The sequence below is a fragment of the Crocuta crocuta genome, unplaced genomic scaffold, assembly GCF_008692635.1.
Source record: "Crocuta crocuta isolate KB4526 unplaced genomic scaffold, BGI_CrCroc_1.0 scaffold310, whole genome shotgun sequence".
Classification (NCBI taxonomy): domain Eukaryota; kingdom Metazoa; phylum Chordata; class Mammalia; order Carnivora; family Hyaenidae; genus Crocuta; species Crocuta crocuta.
The window spans coordinates 52,773-74,417 of NW_027532609.1; the positions used below are offsets into that span (position 1 = coordinate 52,773).

Genomic DNA, 21,645 nt, shown 5'->3' on the forward strand with positions numbered 1-21,645 from the left:
TGGAGCAGACGGTCTAGAGAGCTATGAAGGTTAGAGATAAAAGTAAAAAGCTAGACAGACACATATTGACATCTCCAGGAGGGGAGTGACAGGATAGGGTAAGACAGCCTCCTTACTGCTGTCTCTTCTTAGAAGGTTACCTCTGAAAAGATCTAAAGGTGTAAGTTTTATAATAGTACAAATGACTGGGTTATTTTTCAGTGTCTAAAATTTTTCATCCAAAAATGCTCAAAGTGAAATGACAAAGCACATTAAATTGGGTCTCTTTTTTAAAAATATATTTACAAGAAAGACAAAAACCAAATCACTCTCTACTCTTACAGTCTCTGCCAGTTATTTTATAACCTAGTTTCTTGATAGAATAAGCTGTATTTCCTCACCTTTGCTTTACTCTTTTTTATTACAATCTAGATTCTGTCTTCATTGTTGCACCAAGAATTTTTATCTCTAGTTGTCAAATCCAGGGACTCCTTCTTTCACCATAACATTGATCTCTCTGCAGCATTGAGATACTGTTGATTGTTCCCTTGTTGAAACATTCCTCCATTTAACAAAACTTTATCACTTAAAGTCTGCCAATAAAAAGCTGATTAAAAATTACTGTTAATGGATTTATGATAGAACATTATATTGTAATTAAAAATAACGCAGCCAGTCTTTCCATAGGAACACATGCAACTTTCCAGGATCTACCAGTGAAAAAGCAAAGCACTGAACATTGTTTATAACCTGGCCCCTTTTGCATTCAGTGTTGTCAAAACAAAACAAAAAATGGTATCTGTGCTATCTATATGCGTAGAACATAGATAGAACGGAATCTATGTGGGTAGAATAGTAGAACAAAAATGTAGTAGAAAAAAATGTAAATTTTTTTTGTTTATTTTTTAATTGACTGGCTTCTATGCCAGACTTTGTGATAAGTGGTGGATACAGAAGTCAAGTCTTATCCCTGTCCTCTGGGAACTGATAATCTAACAAGGAATTGCATCAGATTACTTATGGTCTCCTGTTTTCTCTGGTCTTCCCTGAGCTCTTCTCCCTTGGTCTGCCTCTTCTCATTCTGTGCTTTCTCTGAGAAATCTCTTTTACTGCTGTTATTTAAATCACTATATTCCAGGGATTCCTAAGTCTGTATCTTTAGCTAAAATTTGCCTCCTAAGTTTCAAACCCATATATGTCACATAGATCAGGGAATCTCACTGGGATGTACCATAGCTGTTAAAAATGATTACATCTAAATTTAAACTTACCTGCCTCAAAGTACTCTACCACCCCCACCAAGTTTCCCCTCAGTAATTCTCTTTGTGATTGAGTGGGACAAAATGAAATAATGAAGCTTGTCATTTATGCCCAAAACTGGGAAAAAAGTTCTCTTTTATACCTAATATTTCCTGACACCTCTGCCCAAACTAACTAGCAAGTAGACCTGTCCATCTACCTTCCAAATATTTCTTAAATCTTTTCCCATCATCTTAGTTTCATCCGTCCTTCAAATGCTTTTGGGGGGGTTGGCAGAGGAAGAAACTGAAATTTCCTGAAAGATGTACAACCCTGTTTTTCCTGTTGCTTGGTATGACTCTACTATACGGCTGCTCTTCCACAGCACTCCTACAGCTCTTCCTTTGCCAGGGCTTGGAGTGACTGGGTCTGTGTCCAGGTCTCCCTTTCTCATCTTTATTATGTTCTTAAAGCAGAGCTTTTGGAGGGGTAAATCCACAGGGGCTTTGCTGCCTTTTAAGCATGAGGATTTTTTTTTTTTATCCTAATTTACTACTCAACTTTCTAATTTCTGCTTATTCATTTGACTACTTTGGAAAATCTTATTCTTTGCTTTGTTTAACCCATTTTAATCCTCTTTCTGTTTTGTTAGTGCTTCATAAAGCTGCTTCTTCATCTCTTTTCTTGGTCAGAGACATCCAGGAAACTATTCTGACCAGTTGAAATAAGTTATCGTACTAGCTCCAGGTAAAGTCCACTAAGTATTGAACATGGTTCTTAGACCGCAATTCCTACATGTATACATTAAAAACTGTTTTTTTTTCCAACAGTGAAAGACCTATTCATAAACATAATTTACCTTGCCCCTTTGCTAAAATAGACTTGCAAAACAACCTGGGTGTAAAAATGGGAACTTCCTGAGTTATTCCTTAGAGTTTTCCTAGTGAGTTTTTTTTTTTCTTTAGATAAATGCTTAAGAACTACTAAGTGCCAAATGTTTTCACAGAAGGTTTCGTTTAATCTTTACCATTAAAAGAAGTCTTTAATTTCCTTATTTTATAGATGGGGACTCTCAAAACCTAAGGGAAGCAGATGCTGTATCTAAGTTCCTCTAGATTCCAGGGGTCTGTCTGCTAGACTACATTTGCCTCTACTTGTAAATGAATATGACTGGAATGTATAATTTTATAACCTATGTGTAACAACACTGCCTCTATTTTTTGTAGCCTCATTAATGTAAATGTATTCTTGTCTGAAGTTGTAAATTTCTAAGAAAAGGAGTTAGTAACTGAAAATTGGACAATGTCTAGAGTTCTCCTTCAGGCACTTTTGCTATTGTCATTCTAGGTATTAGTTGTAGGGATCATATTCAAGCCATAGTAACTTTCTTTTTCTTTTTTTAATGTTTGTTTTTGAAAGAGAGACAGAAAGACAGGGAGATACAGAATCCAAAGCAGGCTTCAGACTAAGCTGTCAACCCAGAGCCCAACACAGGGCTCAAACTCACTAACAGTGAGATCATGACCTGAGCCTAAGTTAGAGGCTCAACCAACTGAGCCACCCAGGTGCCCCAAGCCATAGTAACTTTCTTATACTAGCAGCCCCTAAAAATATTTCTTAAAGACTATTATTTTTGTCTGTAGGCTGTAATTGAGCAGAAACAAACTTTCTTTGTTTCCTACTGGATTGGTTACAGTAGTCATAGCATTATTCATGTCTTCTAAGGGCTCTTTAACATAATGCTTATTTACTGAAATGTGTTTTGTAGCTTCGTCAGCAATTGAAGTGGTTGATATGTGAACTCTGCAGATTATATAACCTTCCTAAGCACCTGGATGTTGAGATGCTAGATCAACCAATACCCACGGGTCAGGTAAAGTAAAAATTCTCTAGTGTTTAAGAGCTAAAATAAATTGTCTCAAGCAAAAGTAAAACTAGGATGGTTTTTCTTCTTATTATACAAGTTATTTAGAAGTTAGTTTTGTTGAATTGTTTGTTTTAAGTACTAAAAATAATCTTTTTATTCTTTGGAGCTGCTTGTATTTACTATGATCTGACCGGGGCAACAACTGCCCCGCTACCAACTACCATTTGTCGTTGTTAACATTCCTGATTTCCATAACTGTTCCTTCTTCAGTTGTTTGCCTTTGCCTGTTCATTGACCTTCACCTGGAATGTCATCTCCTTAAACCTATCTGTGCTTCTTAAGGCCTAACCCGAATGTTATTTCCTCCAAGCAGAAGTGCCCACCTGTTCACCACCATCTCTAACTTTTCTGGATGTCCAAAATTACCTGTTTAAGGCTTAATTTATTGACTTTGTACTATAAGTAGATAAGGATTTAGCTCTTAGACCACCCACCTTCGCTGCCATCTCCCCTTCCTAAAACACCATTATATTTAGCCATATGAAGAATTAGTGTTTATCATTAGGACTTTTTGGTATAGAGTCTGTTATGACATTCTTGTAGAGCGTTTTGTTTTGTAATGTCCTCTTTATGGTAATAATAATTCTTAGTTTAGAAAGTGGTGTTCTGTCCCTTTTCTGTGAGCTTGGTCTCTCTTCTGGAGCCTTTGGTTCTTCTGCACCACTCTTGGCAGGTTGTTCTGTGGTCTGGCTGTGCAGCTGTCATCTTGAAATTTTGTCTCCTCAGCCAGTGTGGATCCATTTGTTACCTGATCTCATTACTTTTCTGCTTACCCTTTCTCATTTTGCCTGAGTACATCCTCCAGTAGAATCCTAGTATGAAGGAGTAGTACACTTTCTGAGTTCTAATATCTAAAATTATATGGCCAGGGGCACCTGGGTGGCTCAGTTGGTTGAACGTTCTACTTCGGCTCCGGTCGTGATCTCACGGTTGGTGGGTTTGAGCCCCGCTCTCTGTCTCTGTGCTGACAGCTAGCTCAGAGCCTGGAGCCTGTTTCCAATTCTGTGTCTCCCTCTCTCTCTGACCCTCCCCTGTTCACTCTGTCTGTCTGTCTGTCTGTCTCTCTCTCTCACATAGATAGATAAATAAATATATAGCCAGACCACTATAGGTTTGAATCTTGGTGCTGCTGCTTATTAGCTTTCTGACCTTGGGATAATTACCCAACCACTGTGTGCATCAATTTCTTTTTTGTGAAATGGGAGAAATAGTAGTAGTACCTATAATTGGGAGAAGCTAGGAAGATAAAATTAGTTGGTGCATGTAAATCATTTAGAGCAGTGCCTGGCACACAGAAAATGCCCAACAAATGTTATATGCTATTATATTTTACGGTCACATTTGATTGATAGTTGAATATGTGATTCTAGGTTGAAAATAATTTTCCCTCAAAATTTCAAAGACTGACCTGTCATCTTCTAGCCAATGATGCTGTTTAAGCCTGATGCCATTCTGAGTCTCACTCCTCTATGCGTGATTTGGGAAACTTAAAAGTTTGTCTTTTTCTTGGCGTTCTTAAATATTACACTGGCATATTTTAGTTGCAGTCTCTCTCTCCACCTCTCCCCGCCCCTCTATTTTTTCTTCCTCACACTGTTCCTTGAGACTCGGTATGGATGGGCCTTTTTCATATGTGGACTCCTTGATCTTTCTCCTTGGTTCGGTGTTCTTGTATTTTTTTCTGTGATAACTTTCTCCTTTCCATTTTCTTTATTTGTTCATTTTTGGAATGCCTACTAATGGGGTTTTAGACTTCTTTGCTTGAGTTCTTGTATCTTCTATATTATCTCCATATTCTGTCTCTGTCTTTTAATTTCAAATTCTGGAAGTTTTTTCCTCCAATTTTTGAATATATTATTTGGACAGCATAACGTTTTGGTTTTGATTTATTGCTGCTTACCCAGTTACCCTGAACTGAATTTATTCTATTACTCACAATTGTGTGGGTTGATTAGGCTTAGCTGGACAGTTTTTTTCTGCTGGCCTTCCTGCATAGTCAGATAGTGGCTGGGACTGGTAGTCATTTGGACACCTGACTGTAATGGAATGTCTAAAATGGCTTTTTAACTCCTATATGTGGTGCCTTCGTGTTTCTCCACCCAGCCTTTCTTTTCACATGGCTTCTCATCCTCTTCTTGGATGGACCCCTTCTTTTGGCTTCCCTTCATTCAGGAAGGTAGTCAGAATTCTTAATTTTTGGCTTCCAAGAGCACAAAAGTAGAAGCTCTTGGGCCTTCTTAAGGCTTAGCTCTGGAACTGGCCCAGTGGCATTTCTACCATATTTATTGGTTAAAGCAAGTCATGGGACAAGTCCAGATTGACTTTGGGAGGGGACTATGTAGGGGGATGAATGCTGGAGGATGTGGTCATTGGAGGTCCTCTCCAGTGATATAAATTCTAAGAGCGTTTCCTTATTCTCTGATTATTTATTCATAGCATTTTATTTCTGATTTATAGATATATTCATAAGTGTCTTTAAGGAGCTACCCTTAAGGTAAGCTACCTTTATTCTCTCCCTCTCTAGCGTCTCTATTTCCTCTTTAATAAGTTTTTTTTCTAGTCTGTCTTGGTCATTTTTTCTTAAGACTTCCCTCAAATACCTATATTTATTCTATATTGCTCATTTATAGTTTTCTTTTTCTTCCTTTTTTTCTTATTCATATATTTCTTTAGAGAGGTACTAAAAAGATGACTGAGAGTTCTTTGTGGCCAAGACTTGTCAACTGATAGCTTTTTAGGAGTAATTTAAGGGCATTTCCAACCCCTCTTCCCCACCTGTCTATTTCCTGGTATAATAAATAATAAATGGCAGCTGGAACTCCTTGGTTTCTTTGGATATGAAACCTTCTTATCTCCTGCTTAAGGTAGATACCTGTTTTCAGTCCTGTCCATTACTCCTGCTGTCCAGGCTACTGGGTGTCTTAAGAGTCTTGAGCCTCTCCAGGGTGCAGTGGGACAAATTAGCCTCCTATAACCAACCCCCTAAACTACTTTGCTTGTTTTGCTCTATTAATTATTGTTCTTCCATGTATTGTCATCTGCTAGTATGCATGAATTCTTTTCTGCTGGTAGCCCCACTTCCTTTTTGTTATCATTGTGTGTTTATATAGGGTTTATTCATTATAATTCTATGGAGACTTAAGAAAGAGAAAATGGGAGAAATATATATATTTTGTGTTCAATTTTTTCTCTCTGGAATGTCTGCAACCTTGGTTTCTTACTTAACAATACATTATGGACACAGTATGTGTAGATCTACCTTGTTTTTCATGATTGTGCGTATAATTCTATATAGATATATACTTTGTGAATTGTGTAAAGAAGTTTACTAATTGTGAATCATCCTGTTTTTCATAATAAATACTCAGCACCTGCATAGGTAGTGACAAGAGGGACATGATGGATATAATAACACTTTATTTTTGGCTTGTTGTACTTTAAGTGAGATTGTAATGTACTTTGGTTTATTTGCTTCTTTTTAGGTTCTTCTTGTGTTTCATTTCAGTATTAGGGTTATGTAGTCTTGTAAGATGACTTGGTAAGCTTTATATATTTTTTTCTGTGGTCTAGGACATAAATTCTCAAAAGGGTCCAATTTTGCCTCTCATGAGGCCTCTGGAAACATTTGGAGATAATTTTGGTTGTCATAAATGGTTGGGTAGCATTTTGTGGGAAGAGGGATGTTCCTAAGTGTGCTACAATGTCAGGTCAGTCCTGCATGATAAAGAATTATCTAGCACCAATTATCAATACTTCCAAGATTGCAAAACCCTGGTTTAATTGAACATCTGAGCCTGATCCATTTTTTCCATGTATTAGTCTTCATATTTTCCATTCCTTTAGTCCAGTTTTAGTAATTTTAAGTTTCTAATAAAATGATTACTTCATTTATACTTTTAAATCTATGGTTATGAAGCTCTTTTCCTAGTTTTATCATTGATTACTCATCAGAAGCTTGTCTATTTATTGGTCTCTTGAAAGAATCAGTCCTTTTATTTTTTTTAATCCAATTTTCTTTTTCATTTTTGTGTGAGTCTTAACTCTCCTTTTGCTTTTCTAGTTTTTTGGATCATTTTGATTTAAATTGCTTTCTTAACAAAGGTATACATTTTCTTAGTGCTATTTGATTTCCTTGCATAGGCTTTAAAATGTAGTATATTTCTTTTCTAAGTAGTTTGTAATTCCAGAGTGGTTTGATTCCATCTTTTGTCCATAAGTTTAGTGTAATAATTACAGTGAATACTTGGGAATGACCACCCAGTCCCCAACCCATGTGAAGAAACCTGCTGTTGCTAGTGCTTGAAACCTTTTGCAGGCTCCTTCCAGATAATCATTCCCTTCTATGCTAATCTTTGTTTTCTCTAGTTTTATCATCTATATCCACCTTTCTGAGCAATGTGATTTACTGCTGCCTGTTTTTAAGCTTCATATTAAGAGTCATATGTGTTCTTTCATGTCTGTTTTTGGCTTAACATTATGTATTGAAGTTATTCATAATATGTGTAGCTGTAGTTCTGTATTCCATTTTTCATTTCTGTATTCCATTGTTTGAATATACCATAACATTTTTATCCATTTGAGTTGATTCCAGCTTGCTCTTAGGAATAGTACTACTGTGATCATTCTTGTCCATATTTTGTGGAACACCTGTGCAAGCATTTTTCTGGTCACATACTTAGAAGTTGGATTACTGGGATGTGAGGATCAATTTCTTCTTAAACTTAAGAGTTCTTTAGAAAAAAAATTTAACATTCTTAGGTGGCTTTGGGGCTATTTTTAGTTTTTCTCTGGTCAGAGAATATGGCCTGTACAATTGCTTCAACTTAACCATTGGTGTTATTATGTCTTTGCTTATTGCCATTTCTTGTATTCCATGGTTGCTTTCCACCTCCAAAAATATATCCCTGAATCATGTCCTCTATTATTTCTAGAAAGGATTTCTGGGGATGTATATGGAGAGTGTTCCTTGAGTACTCAGTGTCTGTTTTATTATTTATTCAACACCTGACTCTGTGTAAAGTACTCTGTATAGGTGCTGATAATCCAGGGGAGAAGAAACACAGAAATTGCGCCTGTCCTGTTGGAACTACATACAGAATTCTGAGTTCATAATTGAGTCTCTTCTAGGTTCTTTACACTTTTATCTTCCAAGATTTATTGCTGCAGGTGAAAAGCCTGATGCCCGATTCTTTTTCTATAATTTTTCTTTTTGAACGTTGGCATGGTTTTTTTTTCTTTAACTGTAAAGTACAGAGTTTTACTTTTCAATATTCCTTTGGGGCGTTCACAGCCATTTAATATCTGAAATCTTTCTTTAGCTTGTCAGCCTTTGTCTCTTATTTCTTTCCCTCAGTTTTATGGATGAACAGTGGATGAATATTAGTTCTCTATATTCTTATCTCCTATATCCCTTAACTCTTCTTTTTCTGAACCCCTTCCTCTCCCATCCCCTATCTCCTTTTTCTCTACAGTCTAAGGCAATGTTACAATTTGGTCATCGTCTTAATTATAAATGTTTTGGTCCTCAAATCTATTGTGTTCTCTGGCCCTTCTACCAGGTGTTTTTGTATCTTTTTTTTCTGATTGATTCTTTTTGATTTCCTAGAATTGCCTTTTCCTTTGCACAGAAAATTTTTTATATTTTGTGGATGCAATATCGTAAGTATTGCTAAAGATTCCAATTAGATTTTTTAATTGTTTTATCTTCTTCTTTAATAATGCTTCTGGTCACCTTTTNATTGCTGGTTTTCTTTAAATATCTGGTGGTACTTGGCTATCTGCATAGATGAGGCATACCATTAATCATTGTCAGTGGTTAATATGACTGTCCTCCACAATTGTCAGTCTTCTCTGCTGTGGCCTCCACTCTCCTGATTTGTACACCTATGACATGTGAATGGGGAGGTTCTGGCAGGCCGACTTTCCAACTCCTCTGAGTAAAAGGAAGAGAGGGGTTTATTAGATTTTGCTACTGTGTTGAGTTATATTTTTTTTAAATGTGCCTTTCTCTCTGGCTCTGACACCCACAGTAAGAGGCCATCAAGTTAGGCCTCCTATATAATAAAGTGATCCTTACCAGCTGTACTTGGAACAAATACAGCAAGTATTTCTGGAAAGACAGAAAAATCCTCCTAACTTTATCCACTGTGTTGTAGAGAACTTTGCTCTGGTTTAGAAAAGTTGTCTTTTTGAGCTCTGCTAAAACTAGTTATGAAGGTCCTTCTTAAACCCCGTCAGGTTCCTTGTGAATGAGTTGACAATTGTGTCTTGCAGAGAAGTATTCTGTGGTAAAATGACATACTGCAAAAAAGAAAAGTGGCTCTATAGTGAAATGGTGATCATTTTATAATTTTTAGTTTTGTGAAATGTCTACTCCTTTATAACACATTAGACCTTTTAAAATGTAAGGCAGTGGTGGGGCACCTGGGTGTCTCCGTCGGTTAAGCGTCTGACTTTGGCTCAGGTCACGATCTCATGGATCCATCGTGGGTTTGAGCCCCGCGTTGGGCTCTGTGCGAGCCTGATTCAGATTCTGGGTCTCTTTCTCTCTCTGACCCTCTCCTGCTTGTGCTCTGCCTCTCTTCCTCTCAAAAATAAACATTTAAAAATGTATGATAAAAAAATGTAAGACAATGGAATTTATGGAAAGATTCAGGCTTTTCAAAGTTAAAAAGGTAGCTATTTTAAGGAAATCAAGGTTTGGAATATTTATTTTAAGTGGAAGAAGTCAGTGGCTTTGACCTTATGTACATAGCCTTATGAGTAAAATCTTTTCTTGAGAACATTTTAAAATTTTCTGAAGTTTTGCTTTATAATTGATTGATTGCTTTTGTTTATTCCCAAGACATCTATAGTTGAATTATTCAAACTTGTTTCTTTTTAAAAAACTGATAAATATTATTTGTCACGTCAAACCTGGATTCAAAAGTAAATGTTCAACAAATGAGTTCTTTTAGTGGAATTTTAGTGACAGATGAATGATAGCTTGTCCCTAAAGTCTTCTAATGTACTCAGTGTGTGCTTACTCTGTATAGCCCTAGCATATTCTTTTTCCTTTTCAGAATGGGACAACAGAAGAAGTAACTTCAGAAGAGGAGGAAGAGGAAGAGATGGCTGAAGTAGGTGTTTTATGTTAAAAAAATCACATTTTATAAATACTGTATCTTCATTTTTGAACATTTTAAATAATTATGCAGTCTCCTTTATAAACTGTGGTTAATGTGGAATAATAAAAAGCACATTGTATTTGAAATTGAATGCAATTTCTAAAGTCTGCCTTTTGCTTTAATTAATGATACAGTTTTAAGCAAATTGCTTATCTGATGTCTTTGGATTTGATTTCCTAGAAAATCTCTTATTAACATTTAGCATTAAAATTATATTTGCATTTAATAGTAATCAATACTTAACCTATATTTAGTTATTTTTAGGAAGAGGAACTACTAAGTTTTAAAAATTCTGTATTTAGGGGTGCCTAGGTGACTCAGTCAAGTGTCTGACTGGCTCAGGTCATGATCTCCGTTTGTGAGTTCAGGCCCCACATTGGGCTTACTGCTTTCAGCCTGTCAGCACAGAGTCCACTTCAGATCTGCTGTCCCCCTCTATCTGCCCCTCTCCTGATTACACTCTCCTCCAAAATAAATATTTTAGAAAAAAATATTCTGAATTTAAATAAAAGGAGCATTTGAGAACATTTCAGGGACTACTCACTAGAAATAATCTAAGAATTTCATAGGGCAAATTCTATGATTTTAGGCCAGTTTAATTGCCAGTCACTGATACAATTTTAGAGGTTTTCAGGCTCTGAGGCTTTGTGTTTAAATGCAGACTTCAGAGTGGAGATCTAGTTCTACGTTGACCACATAAAAGGTATTTGAGTTCCACAGTCTTGATTTTAAAACATCTTTTCTGTTTTGGATCTTAGAGTTAATTCAGGTTATTACCTTATTTTCTTGATTTGGAAAATCTTAAACGTAAAATACACTTCTTAGAATGCCTTAAAACTAAAGAAGTAGTTGTGGGTTTGTTTTGTGAGTCTGGGATCAAAATAATTCTTAACGTCCAATTTGTATGACTTTTGGGATAGAGTTAAATGTTAAAAAACAATTCATGTCTTTAAGCCTTTTCCATGGGTTCAGTGTACAATGAAGTAGACATTCTACTCAGAGTTTATGTACTTTTCATTTTTTCCTTCAAGATATATAAAGAAAAGACAGCAGCATTTAGGGAAATCTAGAAAGATAGGAGCCTGGACTTCAAAGATGTCAGGTTAAGATAGGTGAAAAGAAGATAATCTAGGGAACTAAAATAATATGGTAAAAAGTCCCGAATAGTCTTGGGTGTGGTGTGTTTAGGTGCATTGAAGCTATCTGTTTGGGGAGATTTAATATTGATGTGTTGGAGTCATGAAAGGAAGGCAAGGTTGGCTAGAAAAGCAGATGGCTAGAAGTCTTGAGTTAGAGACAAATATATTTATATTTAGTGTGACTGTTGAGAAAAAGGCCTTAAGCAGAAAAAGGTGTGCTGAGAACATTGTTCTATAAGGATAATCCATACAGAACAGAATTCATCGTTAATACTCAAGTGGAGAAGATTTATGGATAGGAATGTGGCTGACTTTGAAGGTAGAGGAGGAGATACAGATTTAAGGACATTTGTGAGAACTCTGAAGAAAATAAGTGTGGGATGGATGGAACATTGGGGCTGAAAAGTGCAAACCTTTCATGGGGAGGGCATTCCACAAAACATGGAGTGATGGACAGAGTCTGAATAAGAAAGGAATGTAATAATAGGGGTTGAAAAGATGAGTCTACGAAAAACACCATCGAATCTGGATGGAGGTGATCTTTAACCGGTCTACAAATCAAAATGAGTTAGTTTGCCTAAAATAATGGAGATAGTGGGACGCCTAGGTGTTGTAGCCGTTAAGTGTCACACTCTTGATTTCCACTCAGGTCATGATCTCACTGTTCATAGGTTCCAAGTCCCAAGTCCTGAGTCGAGCTCCACGCTGACTGTGGATGGAATCTGCTTGGGATTTTCTCTCTCTCTCTCTCTCTCTCTCTCTCTCTCTCTCTCTCTCTCTCTGCTCCTTCCTGGCACTTAAGCACTCTCTCTCTTCCCCCCTCTCTCTCAAATAAATAAACTTAAAAAAAAAAAGTGGAGGTAATAAGTGTCAGCTACTCCTTTAGAAGATTTTGATGATTTAAAGAGAAAATAATAGAAAAAGGTTAGGATTTTAAAAGTTCTGCATAGATTTAAGAATAGATGATATGGGAAGGGAGGGAGGAGAGTAGTGATGTAGGGATTAACCAAGGGATATTATTCAAATTCTTAATCTAAATTTTTCCTAATTATAAAAGTCAGTAGTTGCTTACTGTAGATAACTTGGAAAAAAAGGAAAAGTGCTAAATATCTCTAGAAATAACCATTATTATTTCAGTTATGTCCTAATCTGTTTTTTCTGTTTATCTTAGCATAATTGAGATTTATATTCAGTTTTTCATTTTTTAAGTTTATTTATTTTGAGAGAGAACGTGAGCAAGAGAGGGACAGAGAGAGAACCCCAAGAAGGCTCCATGCTACAAGCCCGACACAGGGCTTGATCCCACATAGTGTGAGATCATTACCTGAGACAAAATTAACAGTTGGGTCACCTAACTGACTGAGCCACCCAGGTGCCCCATATATATTCAGTTTTGTATGCTTTTTCATTGCATTACTTTTTCCATTTAGTATGTTTTTTAACCTAATCTGTTCAAATTATTATCATTTCAACATAATTGATATAAAACAACATAATGAGTTCTTTATTTTTCTCACTAAGTCTCCAAATTTGGTATGGACTGTAAACTTAAGGCATACCTCTGTTCAGACTGGCCACATTCCAAGTGCTCAGCAGCCACAAGAAACAAGAGAGTGCTCTGTTGGACAGCACAGCTCTAACTAGCACGGTCCCTATGGTCACCAAGGGTATCTAGTCCCCCCGCTCACCCCAGGTCTGGGGCAAGGCCAGAGCAGTAGCCAGAAGCAACAGGTGGAGCCTGAGCACAGAACCTGGTGTCCACAGTGTCCAGCCATCCCCCTCCCCCCCACCAAGGAATCAGGGATTGGTTCACTGCCATCCTCACTGCCCTTTTGTTTCATTATTGATAAAGAAGAAACAATTATGCTATGTTGACGTTTCAATGGTCTTCTTATATTTTGTGGAATTGAGGTACCTGCTCTGGCATTTTTGCACATTGAGTTTTATGGAGGGGTTTGCAGCTATAAAGTTTAAATGGGCATCTTTATGCCTAAGTCAATGTTCACATTTTAAATTAGCTCCTTACAGTAGATTTCTAGAAGTCGATTACTGGAACAAAGTATAAATAAGGTTCTTGATACCTAATGCTAAACTGTTGCAAAAGTTTCTTTTAATAGGAGATTTATTTAGTAAGAGTTATGGCTTTATAAAAGTATTAAATATGCTTTACTCAGATTCTAGCTCTTAAAATGTAGGATATGAAAAGATGGAACCTTCTGAATTGAATGTGATGGGTTTTTTTTCCCCTTTCCATTCGCTTATTCTGTTGAGTGAAGAGTAATTTAACTTTTGGTATAAGCTTCAATAAGCTAATATTTTTCTTCTCTTTGTAGGACATAGAAGATTTGGATCACTATGAGATGAAGGAAGAAGAGCCTATTAGTGGAAAAAAGTCAGAGGATGAAGGAATTGAAAAAGAAAACTTGGCAATATTAGAGAAAATTAGGAAGACTCAAAGGCAAGACCATCTCAATGTACGTATTTGCAAATATACAGAACCTGTACTTTTGGGATTAACTAATTATAGGTAATAATATAAACCAGGACAATTCATTAAGCTACCAGTCTAAGCTACCCTCATCCCCTCTTGCCTGTGTTGTGGGTTCAGCCATGTTTTGTTGCCTTTGTGGGTGGTGGTGGTGGTGGTTGAAGTTTCTCATCTGTTGATAGCTCTCTACCATGTTCATCTGCTTTTTACATGCTGGAATTAACTTGCTGTTCACTATATGTACTCCCTTTCCAGCCTGTTTATACCGCTTACCCTTCTATGAGATGTATGTATTTAAATTTAGTGTTTTCTACAAATAGAGTACAGTTTAAAGTCTTCTCCACAGAACTGCCATCTGGTCTATCCTGCTCTAACCAAACCAAAAGTATTTTTTTCTTTTGACCTAACATCTCTTTTATGTGCAGTGGCATGGGGTATGGAGTGAATGAACACTGAGTTGGTAACAAACACAGCTGTGTGGCTTCAGTTTCCTCCACTCTAAAGTGTAGATAATACATACCTTTTGGATGATTACTGAGGAGAATAAGTGAGAATGATACATTAAAACGCCCAAAGTAGGGAAACATAGGAGTCTAGCCATTTAACACTTACTTCTTTGTATTAGAGCTATTTACCCAACCTATGATATCTGTCTCAGAAAGACCTTTTTCTTGGGCATAGGTTCTCAAAAACAGGGAATTAATTATGTAGGGAAATGCCAAGTATTGTAAGCAGATGAATTATTCGCTCTCCTTCAGTCTTACACTATTAATTTAATTGGCAAGTCTTTTTTTTAAGAGAGCAAAGAAATTTAGCCCAACCCTTATCTTGATTATTTTTTTTAAAAAAAAGTTTGTGCCATTTAAATTAAGATTACTATACTTTCTGTATCTTGTGATTGCTTTCAGTTTGTATATTATAATCAAAGCAATTATAATTTTTTGAATGTTTTCATACGAGAGACACTAAGCTAAGTACTTTAAACTTTATAAACCTTCCCATTTAACCTTTATAGCCACTCGTAAAATATTCTTCCTATTCTATAGGTGTGAAACTAGGGCTTAAACAAGTTAAAGAATGTAAGAAGTAATAACTTTGTGAACCTGATTGCCACCCGTTCCCCAAGGTGTGGTGCTATTAACATTTAAATTTTACATGATCAGTATATTTTTTTAACTAAGGAATTCTAAATGCTTTTGTCTTATGAGAAGTTGTTGCATTCCGATTTAGTCTGAGGATAACATATTGGTGCAGTTTCATTTTTAGAGAAATCTCAACATGGAAGAGAACTGAAACTAGCTGCAGGTGAACATGTTATTTCTCAGTTTCTTAATGTAAAGTAGACCTTCAGTATAACATTTTTGCTTATAGTCAGACTAATGAAACTGTTTTAGTTGATAGTCTAAAATGGGAAGGGCCTTCTAGTATTTTCAGAATTTGCTGGTGAGCTGACATGCCTATAGAATAGTCAAAATGAAAAAAAGAATGGCCAAAATCAGGAGCACTGACAATACCAAATGCTGATGAGGGTGTGAAGCAACAGGAACTCTCACTCATTGCTGATGGGAATGTTAAATGGTACAGCCACTTTTGAAGACAGTCTGGCAGATTCTTACAACACTGAACATAACTTTTACCATATATTCCAGCAGTTGAAGTCTTTGGTATTACCCAAATGAATTGAAGACTTCTGTCCAGACAAAAACCTGCATACTGGATGTTTATAGCAGCTTTATTCACGATTGCCAAAACTTGGAAGCAACTAGGATATCCTTCAGTAGGTTAATCAATAAACTGTGGTACATCCAGACAATATGGAATATTATTCCCTGCTAAAAAAAAAAGAAATGAGCTGTCAAACCATGAAAAGACACGGAGGAGCTTTAAATCCATATTACTAAGTGATAGAAGCCAATCTGATGAAAAGGCTACATAATTGTATGTTTCTAATTGTATGATATTCTGGAAAAGGCAACAATGTGGAGACCATAAAAAGATCCGTGCTTGCCAGAGATGTGGTGGAGGGATAAATAGGCAGAGCACAGAGGATTTTTAGGGAAATGAAAATACGTTGTGTGATACTGAAATGATGGATATGTGTCATTACACATTTTCCAAACCCGTATAGTGTACAAAACTGAAAGTGAAACTTCAGGTAAATTATGGATTTCAGTGATAATGATGTGTCAATGGATTCATCAATTTAAGAAATGTACCTTCTGGGGGTACCTGGGTGGCTCACAGTTGAGCATCCAGCTCTTGATTTTGGCTCAGGTTATAATCTCATGGTCGTGAGACAGAGCCCTGTGTCAGCATCTGCACTGGCAGTGCAGAGGTTGCTTGATCCTGCTTTTTCTCCAAATAAATAAGCTTAAAAAAAAAAAAAAAAGCAGTGTATCTTCTGGTAAAGGATATTGATAATAACGGAGACTATACATTGTGGGGGCAATTATATGGTAAATCTCTGGACCTTTCTTTCAGTTTTGCTGTGATTCTAAAAGTGCTCTAAAAAAATAAAATTCAAAAAAAAACATTAATATTTTAAAAAATCAGTAGAATTTGAAATAGGTTTATACTAAGTTCTAGGCTACTTCAGGAGCCATAGTGATCTAGACGGTTGGTTAGACTTTTTTTTTTTTGTTTTAAACAGTAACTGAGCCAGACTTGTCCCCTAATTTTATTTTCCTGTTGAAACTTTATAATCCTTTATAATTATTTAGCTTCTTTGAGTTTTTAAAATGTTGGGTGCTGATGTATTTTTATAAATCTCATTTTAAATTTTCAGGCTTATGTACCTGAAATCTTCAGTTATTGGACTCTATAGATCTTGGTAAACAGCAATTTTTCTGTTTCAGGGTGCAGTATCTGGGTCTGTGCAAGCTTCAGATAGGCTTATGAAAGAGCTCAGGGACATATACAGATCACAGAGTTATAAAGCAGGTAAGGATCCTTGGGTCTATTGCCCCTATGTTGTTAAGTTTCAAACAGTAACTTTCAGTTCTCATAATATAACTGGACAGGCACGGAAGTGGTTATGAACTTTGTTTTAGGGATTTTAAATGCAGATTTAATCAAGTTATCACAAGATGTGGAAGGTGGAATAGATGAGTTTACTTGTTCAAGTACAGTTAAATATCTGAATCTGGGTTTATTTTTAAATGTTAAATAATTACTTGTTTGCTATAGCATTGTTTGTAGTCGCAAATTAAAACTTAATAATCAGATATAGGGTGGAATTGGTTAAATTATGGCATATCCATTAAATTTCTATAGAGTTATTTAAAGATTGACCGTAGACTTCTTATAGACTAAGTTGGAAAGATGCCCTGGAAAGTTGAAGAAAGTTTTTAAAACTATAGAGGGGTTTCATTTTTATAGAACTAATTGCATGTGTATAGAAGAATTTTAAAGTACGCATGATTTATGCATAGTTTTCCCCCCTCCCATTCATAGTTAACGGTAAACAGTTTGTCAACTCATTAAAGAATCCTCTTCATTGGGGGCTTTAATTATATATTGAGAGTATAAGATACTCAACTCAGTGGCAAAATATTTACAGTACAGCTTAGTTGTTCCATGTTTTAATAGCAAAATTTCTAGATTTTGATGGTTACTTAGTGTGTTCATTTATACCAAAGTGGTACTTATAAGATCAAATAAGCGGACTTATAAGATCAAAGACCAAGTAACTTATATGGTCTATATCTTTACAGGGATTTATTCAGTGGAACTCATAAATGACAGTTTATATGACTGGCATGTTAAACTGCAGAAGTAAGTGACTCTTATATGCTAATCCAGTCTTTGTAAAAATAGGCTTACACAATGGAGACTTTTTTCTCCCTTAATTTGATACTCTAAAATATGGTTTTTACGGGGCGCCTGGGTGGCTTAGTCGGCTAAGCGTCCGACTTTCGCTCAGGTCATGATCTCGCGGTTGGTGGGTTCGAGCCCCACGTCGGGCTCTGTGCTGACTGCCAGCTCAGAGCCTGGAGCCTGTTTCAGAGTCTGTCACTCCCTCTCTCTCTGACCCTCCCCTGCTCACGCTGTCTCTCTCTCTCTCTCCTAGAAATAAATAAAACACTAAAAAAAAAAATCATTTAAAATAAAATATGGTTTTCACTTAGAACTTTAGACTGTGTTTCTATAGAAATAGTTCTCAGGTTGTTAAGATGAGCTGTTTCTTAGGCTTAAATAAGTAAAGTGAGGAAGTGGAAGGAGAAAAAGAAGGACTTGCTATGGGATAAAGTGTTTCATGGAGTTAGTGAGATAAATTGGGAACTATAGAAACAAAAGTGAATTTAATAACCTGATTATGATAACCAGTTTATATTTGAAATGAGGAATTTGAGTAGGCCCTGAGTATGTAGAATCAGTTGTAGACAAATTTAGATTTTGTTAGCAATTTCACTTTTTTGGCGCTTGTCTGTGATAATTTTTCTCTCCTTGAACCCCTTGGCTAATAATAGTACAATTTTAGAGAAGCAGATTAATTTTTTTTTAGTTCTTGAGGAAATTTATGTACATATGACTTTCCTTTAGAATGACCGCTAACTTCGAATCCCCTTATGGGAATGGACTTAGAATACCGTAATCTTTTTGGACATTTAATCCCAGCGAGTTGGAACCTATTGCGATTTATTTTTCCAGGGACCATAGAGCAAGTTTATGTTTGAAACTTATCTAGGGGCTCTGTTTAGCTCTTGAACTGGTTCATTTTTGTGGTTAGTAAGAAAAAATCTTTGGACTTCTTATTTTAATTGTTTGTTATATAATTCTTAGGGTCGATCCTGATAGTCCTTTGCACAGTGATCTTCAGATCCTAAAAGAAAAAGAAGGCATAGAATATATTTTGCTTAACTTCTCTTTTAAGGTAAGAAAATTTTAAGGAGACTCCATATACTTCTAATGGAAATGTATATTTTATAATTGCTTTGGGAAAACAATTAGGGATTATTTGGTAAAGTAGAAGGTATTCACTCCTTGTGATTCAGGAATTCCCCTCATGCACACGCACACGCACACACACACACACACATACACACATCTATGTATACATATCCTGCAAGAAATGAGTACTTAGGTACTCAAACTGAACAGAACAGAAACAGAAAATAACCCAAGTATGTTTCAGTAGAAGGGAATATGGTAGTATTCATATACAAAGTAATAGAGCTATGTGCAAAAAGATGAGTAAATCTTAAACACAATGCTGAGCCAAAGAAGCCAGGCCCCCAAACAAGTTTTGTACAATCTCATTTATAGTGAGCTCAAAAATAGGTAAAACTAAATTGTTTAGGGCATGCCTTCTCAGTGGAGGCAATATCCCCACCAGTGGATTGAAAACTGGTCCTTGGAGTGAAAAAAAAGTCTTAGATATTACAGTGGTCTGTTGTCCTTTAAGGGGTGATATTATATAAACTGTTAACCCAGTATGTCTGTGGTGGAGGGTAGATTCAGAAAAATAATTTTCTAAAAAGCCTTGTTAGTGGAGCAGAAATTAAAAAGAAGGTTGAAAAACACAGATTTTTGGATTCAAACTTGAGTAATTACTACCAAGAAAAGCAAAGATGTGATTACCATACAGTTGAAGACAGGGAGTAAATCTAGGTGAGAGGGATGGAGTTATAAGCGGAAAGGGACTTCTTGTGACTTCTTGGATAGTGGCTGTAGTCTGTTTCTTGACCAGGGTTGTGATTACATGCATGCATATTTTATAATATATAATGGCATACTTTTATACATTACATACTTTTCTAAATTTATGTGTTATATTTAATACCTTTCTTTAAATGATAAGAGTAAAGGTTAATGAAGAATAGCAATAGAATTTAGCTAAAATATGATTCAATATGGAATATGGATAAATGTAGCTTTAAATCTTTTGTTTCAAAAAAAAAAAAACTATGACATGTGTTTCTAAGGAGATAAATTTGAATTATATAGAGCCTCTTTTTGCTGTGTTCTTTTAAATTGGGAAAAAATTTACAGATATGTATATTTTTTCCATTTCACTTAGGTAGACTTCAGTGCATTAGGGACTGTAGAGGGGCTATAGAAGGCTTGAGGACATGGAGGCATCTAAAATATAATGCCTGCAAGAGCCTGCAGTCTTCCGAGGGAGAAATCGGTGATGAAGGCTGTACTGCTTTGGAGACCATGATGAAGAGTCTGGGATCTTAACCTTTAGACACTAAAGAACCAGTAGAGGTTTTTAGGTAGGGGCGTGATTGGTCTGTTAGGCTTTTTATTATTATTATTTTTAAACAGTTTATGAAGACATAATGTCTTCAGCATCAGATAGGAGAGGGTAGATTTTTGGGAGACTACTGGGGCTTTAATTTTAATCTGGGCAAGGAGTAATGAAGAATGATGGTAGTAGACCTAGGTGAAAGTAGATGGATATGAGGGGTTTTGAAGAAAGAAAGCAAAGACATGACAGAACATACTTGCAAAAAGTAATTTTTTGAACTTTTTACTTAGCTTTTGTGTATATACATTTTTGGGGATATATCTTCATTTATTTAATTTATTTTTTAAACTTTTATTTATTTTTGGGAGACATAGTGGGGAAGGGGCAGAGAGAGAGGGAGAGACAGAAGCAGGCTCCAGGCTCTGAGCTGTCAGCACAGAGCCCAGTGCAGGGCTCGAACCCACAAAGTGCGGGATCATGACCTGAGCTGAAGTCAGACGCTCAACTGACTGAGCCACCAAGGCGCCCCGTATCTTCATTTATGATTGAACTTTCTTCAAATAACTCAGATATATTCCCTCAATTTTGTTAATAGAAACTTTTGTAGTTGTCAATTGCGTTGTCTTCCTAGAAAGTGAATCTGGTATATTTACTGAAGTTGCTAATGACTGCATTTTCAATTATTCATAAGGTGAAAAAATAAACCAGGAAAGTAGTGCTTTTCTTTTTTTTTTTCCTAATTTTTAAAAATGTTTATTTATTTTTTTAAATGTTTTATTTATTTCTAGGAGAGAGAGAGACAGCGTGAGCAGGGGAGGGTCAGAGAGAGAGGGAGTCACAGACTCTGAAACATGCTCCAGGCTCTGAGCTGGCAGTCAGCACAGAGCCTGATGCGGAGCCGGAACCCACGAACCATGAGATCATGACCTAAGCGAAAGTCGGACACTTAGCCGACTAAGCCACCCAGGCGCCCCTAAAAATGTTTATTTTTGAGAGAGAGAGATAGAGAGAGAGATCATGAATGTGGGAAGAGCAGAGAGAGACACACACATAGAACCCAAAGCAAACAAGGTCCAGGCCCCAGTCTTCAGCACAGAGCCCAAGTGGGGCTCCAACCCCCCAACTCTGAGATCATGACCTGAGCCAAAGTTGCATGTTTAACTGACTGAGCCATCCAGGCGCCCCCCTTTTTTAAAATATATACAGAGTGTTTTAACGTGAACAATCCATAAATAATCGTATTAAATCATGAGCCCAGATGTCCAACACCAAGCTTAAGAAATAGAATCTTATAGGGGCACCTGGGTGGCTCAGTAGGTTGTGTTGACTTTGGTTCAGGTCATGATGTCATGGTTCATGAGTTTGAGCCCTGCCCCACCCTCATCCTGCTCCCTGCTGTCAGTCAGTACAGAGCCCACTTCAGATCCTGTCTCCCTTTCTCTCTGCCCCTCCCCCACTGGCTTAATGCGCATTCTCTCAAAAATAAAGACATTTAAAAAAAAAAAGAAATAGAA

The 21,645-nt window shown here is 36.4% G+C and overlaps 1 protein-coding gene across 2 annotated transcripts in view; it reads left to right on the forward strand.

Moving 5' to 3' along the window:
• The window catches only part of UBE2Q2 (ubiquitin conjugating enzyme E2 Q2), a 62,679-nt gene that overhangs the window by 14,044 nt on the left and 26,990 nt on the right, over positions 1-21,645 (forward strand). For both annotated transcript variants that reach the window (XM_077780471.1, XM_077780472.1), the window contains exons 3-8: positions 2,987-3,091; positions 10,207-10,263; positions 13,784-13,924; positions 16,794-16,878; positions 17,652-17,712; positions 18,721-18,811. In XM_077780471.1, coding sequence (XP_077636597.1) covers positions 2,987-3,091; positions 10,207-10,263; positions 13,784-13,924; positions 16,794-16,878; positions 17,652-17,712; positions 18,721-18,811 — 540 coding nt within the window. The remainder of the gene's footprint in view (positions 1-2,986; positions 3,092-10,206; positions 10,264-13,783; positions 13,925-16,793; positions 16,879-17,651; positions 17,713-18,720; positions 18,812-21,645) is intronic.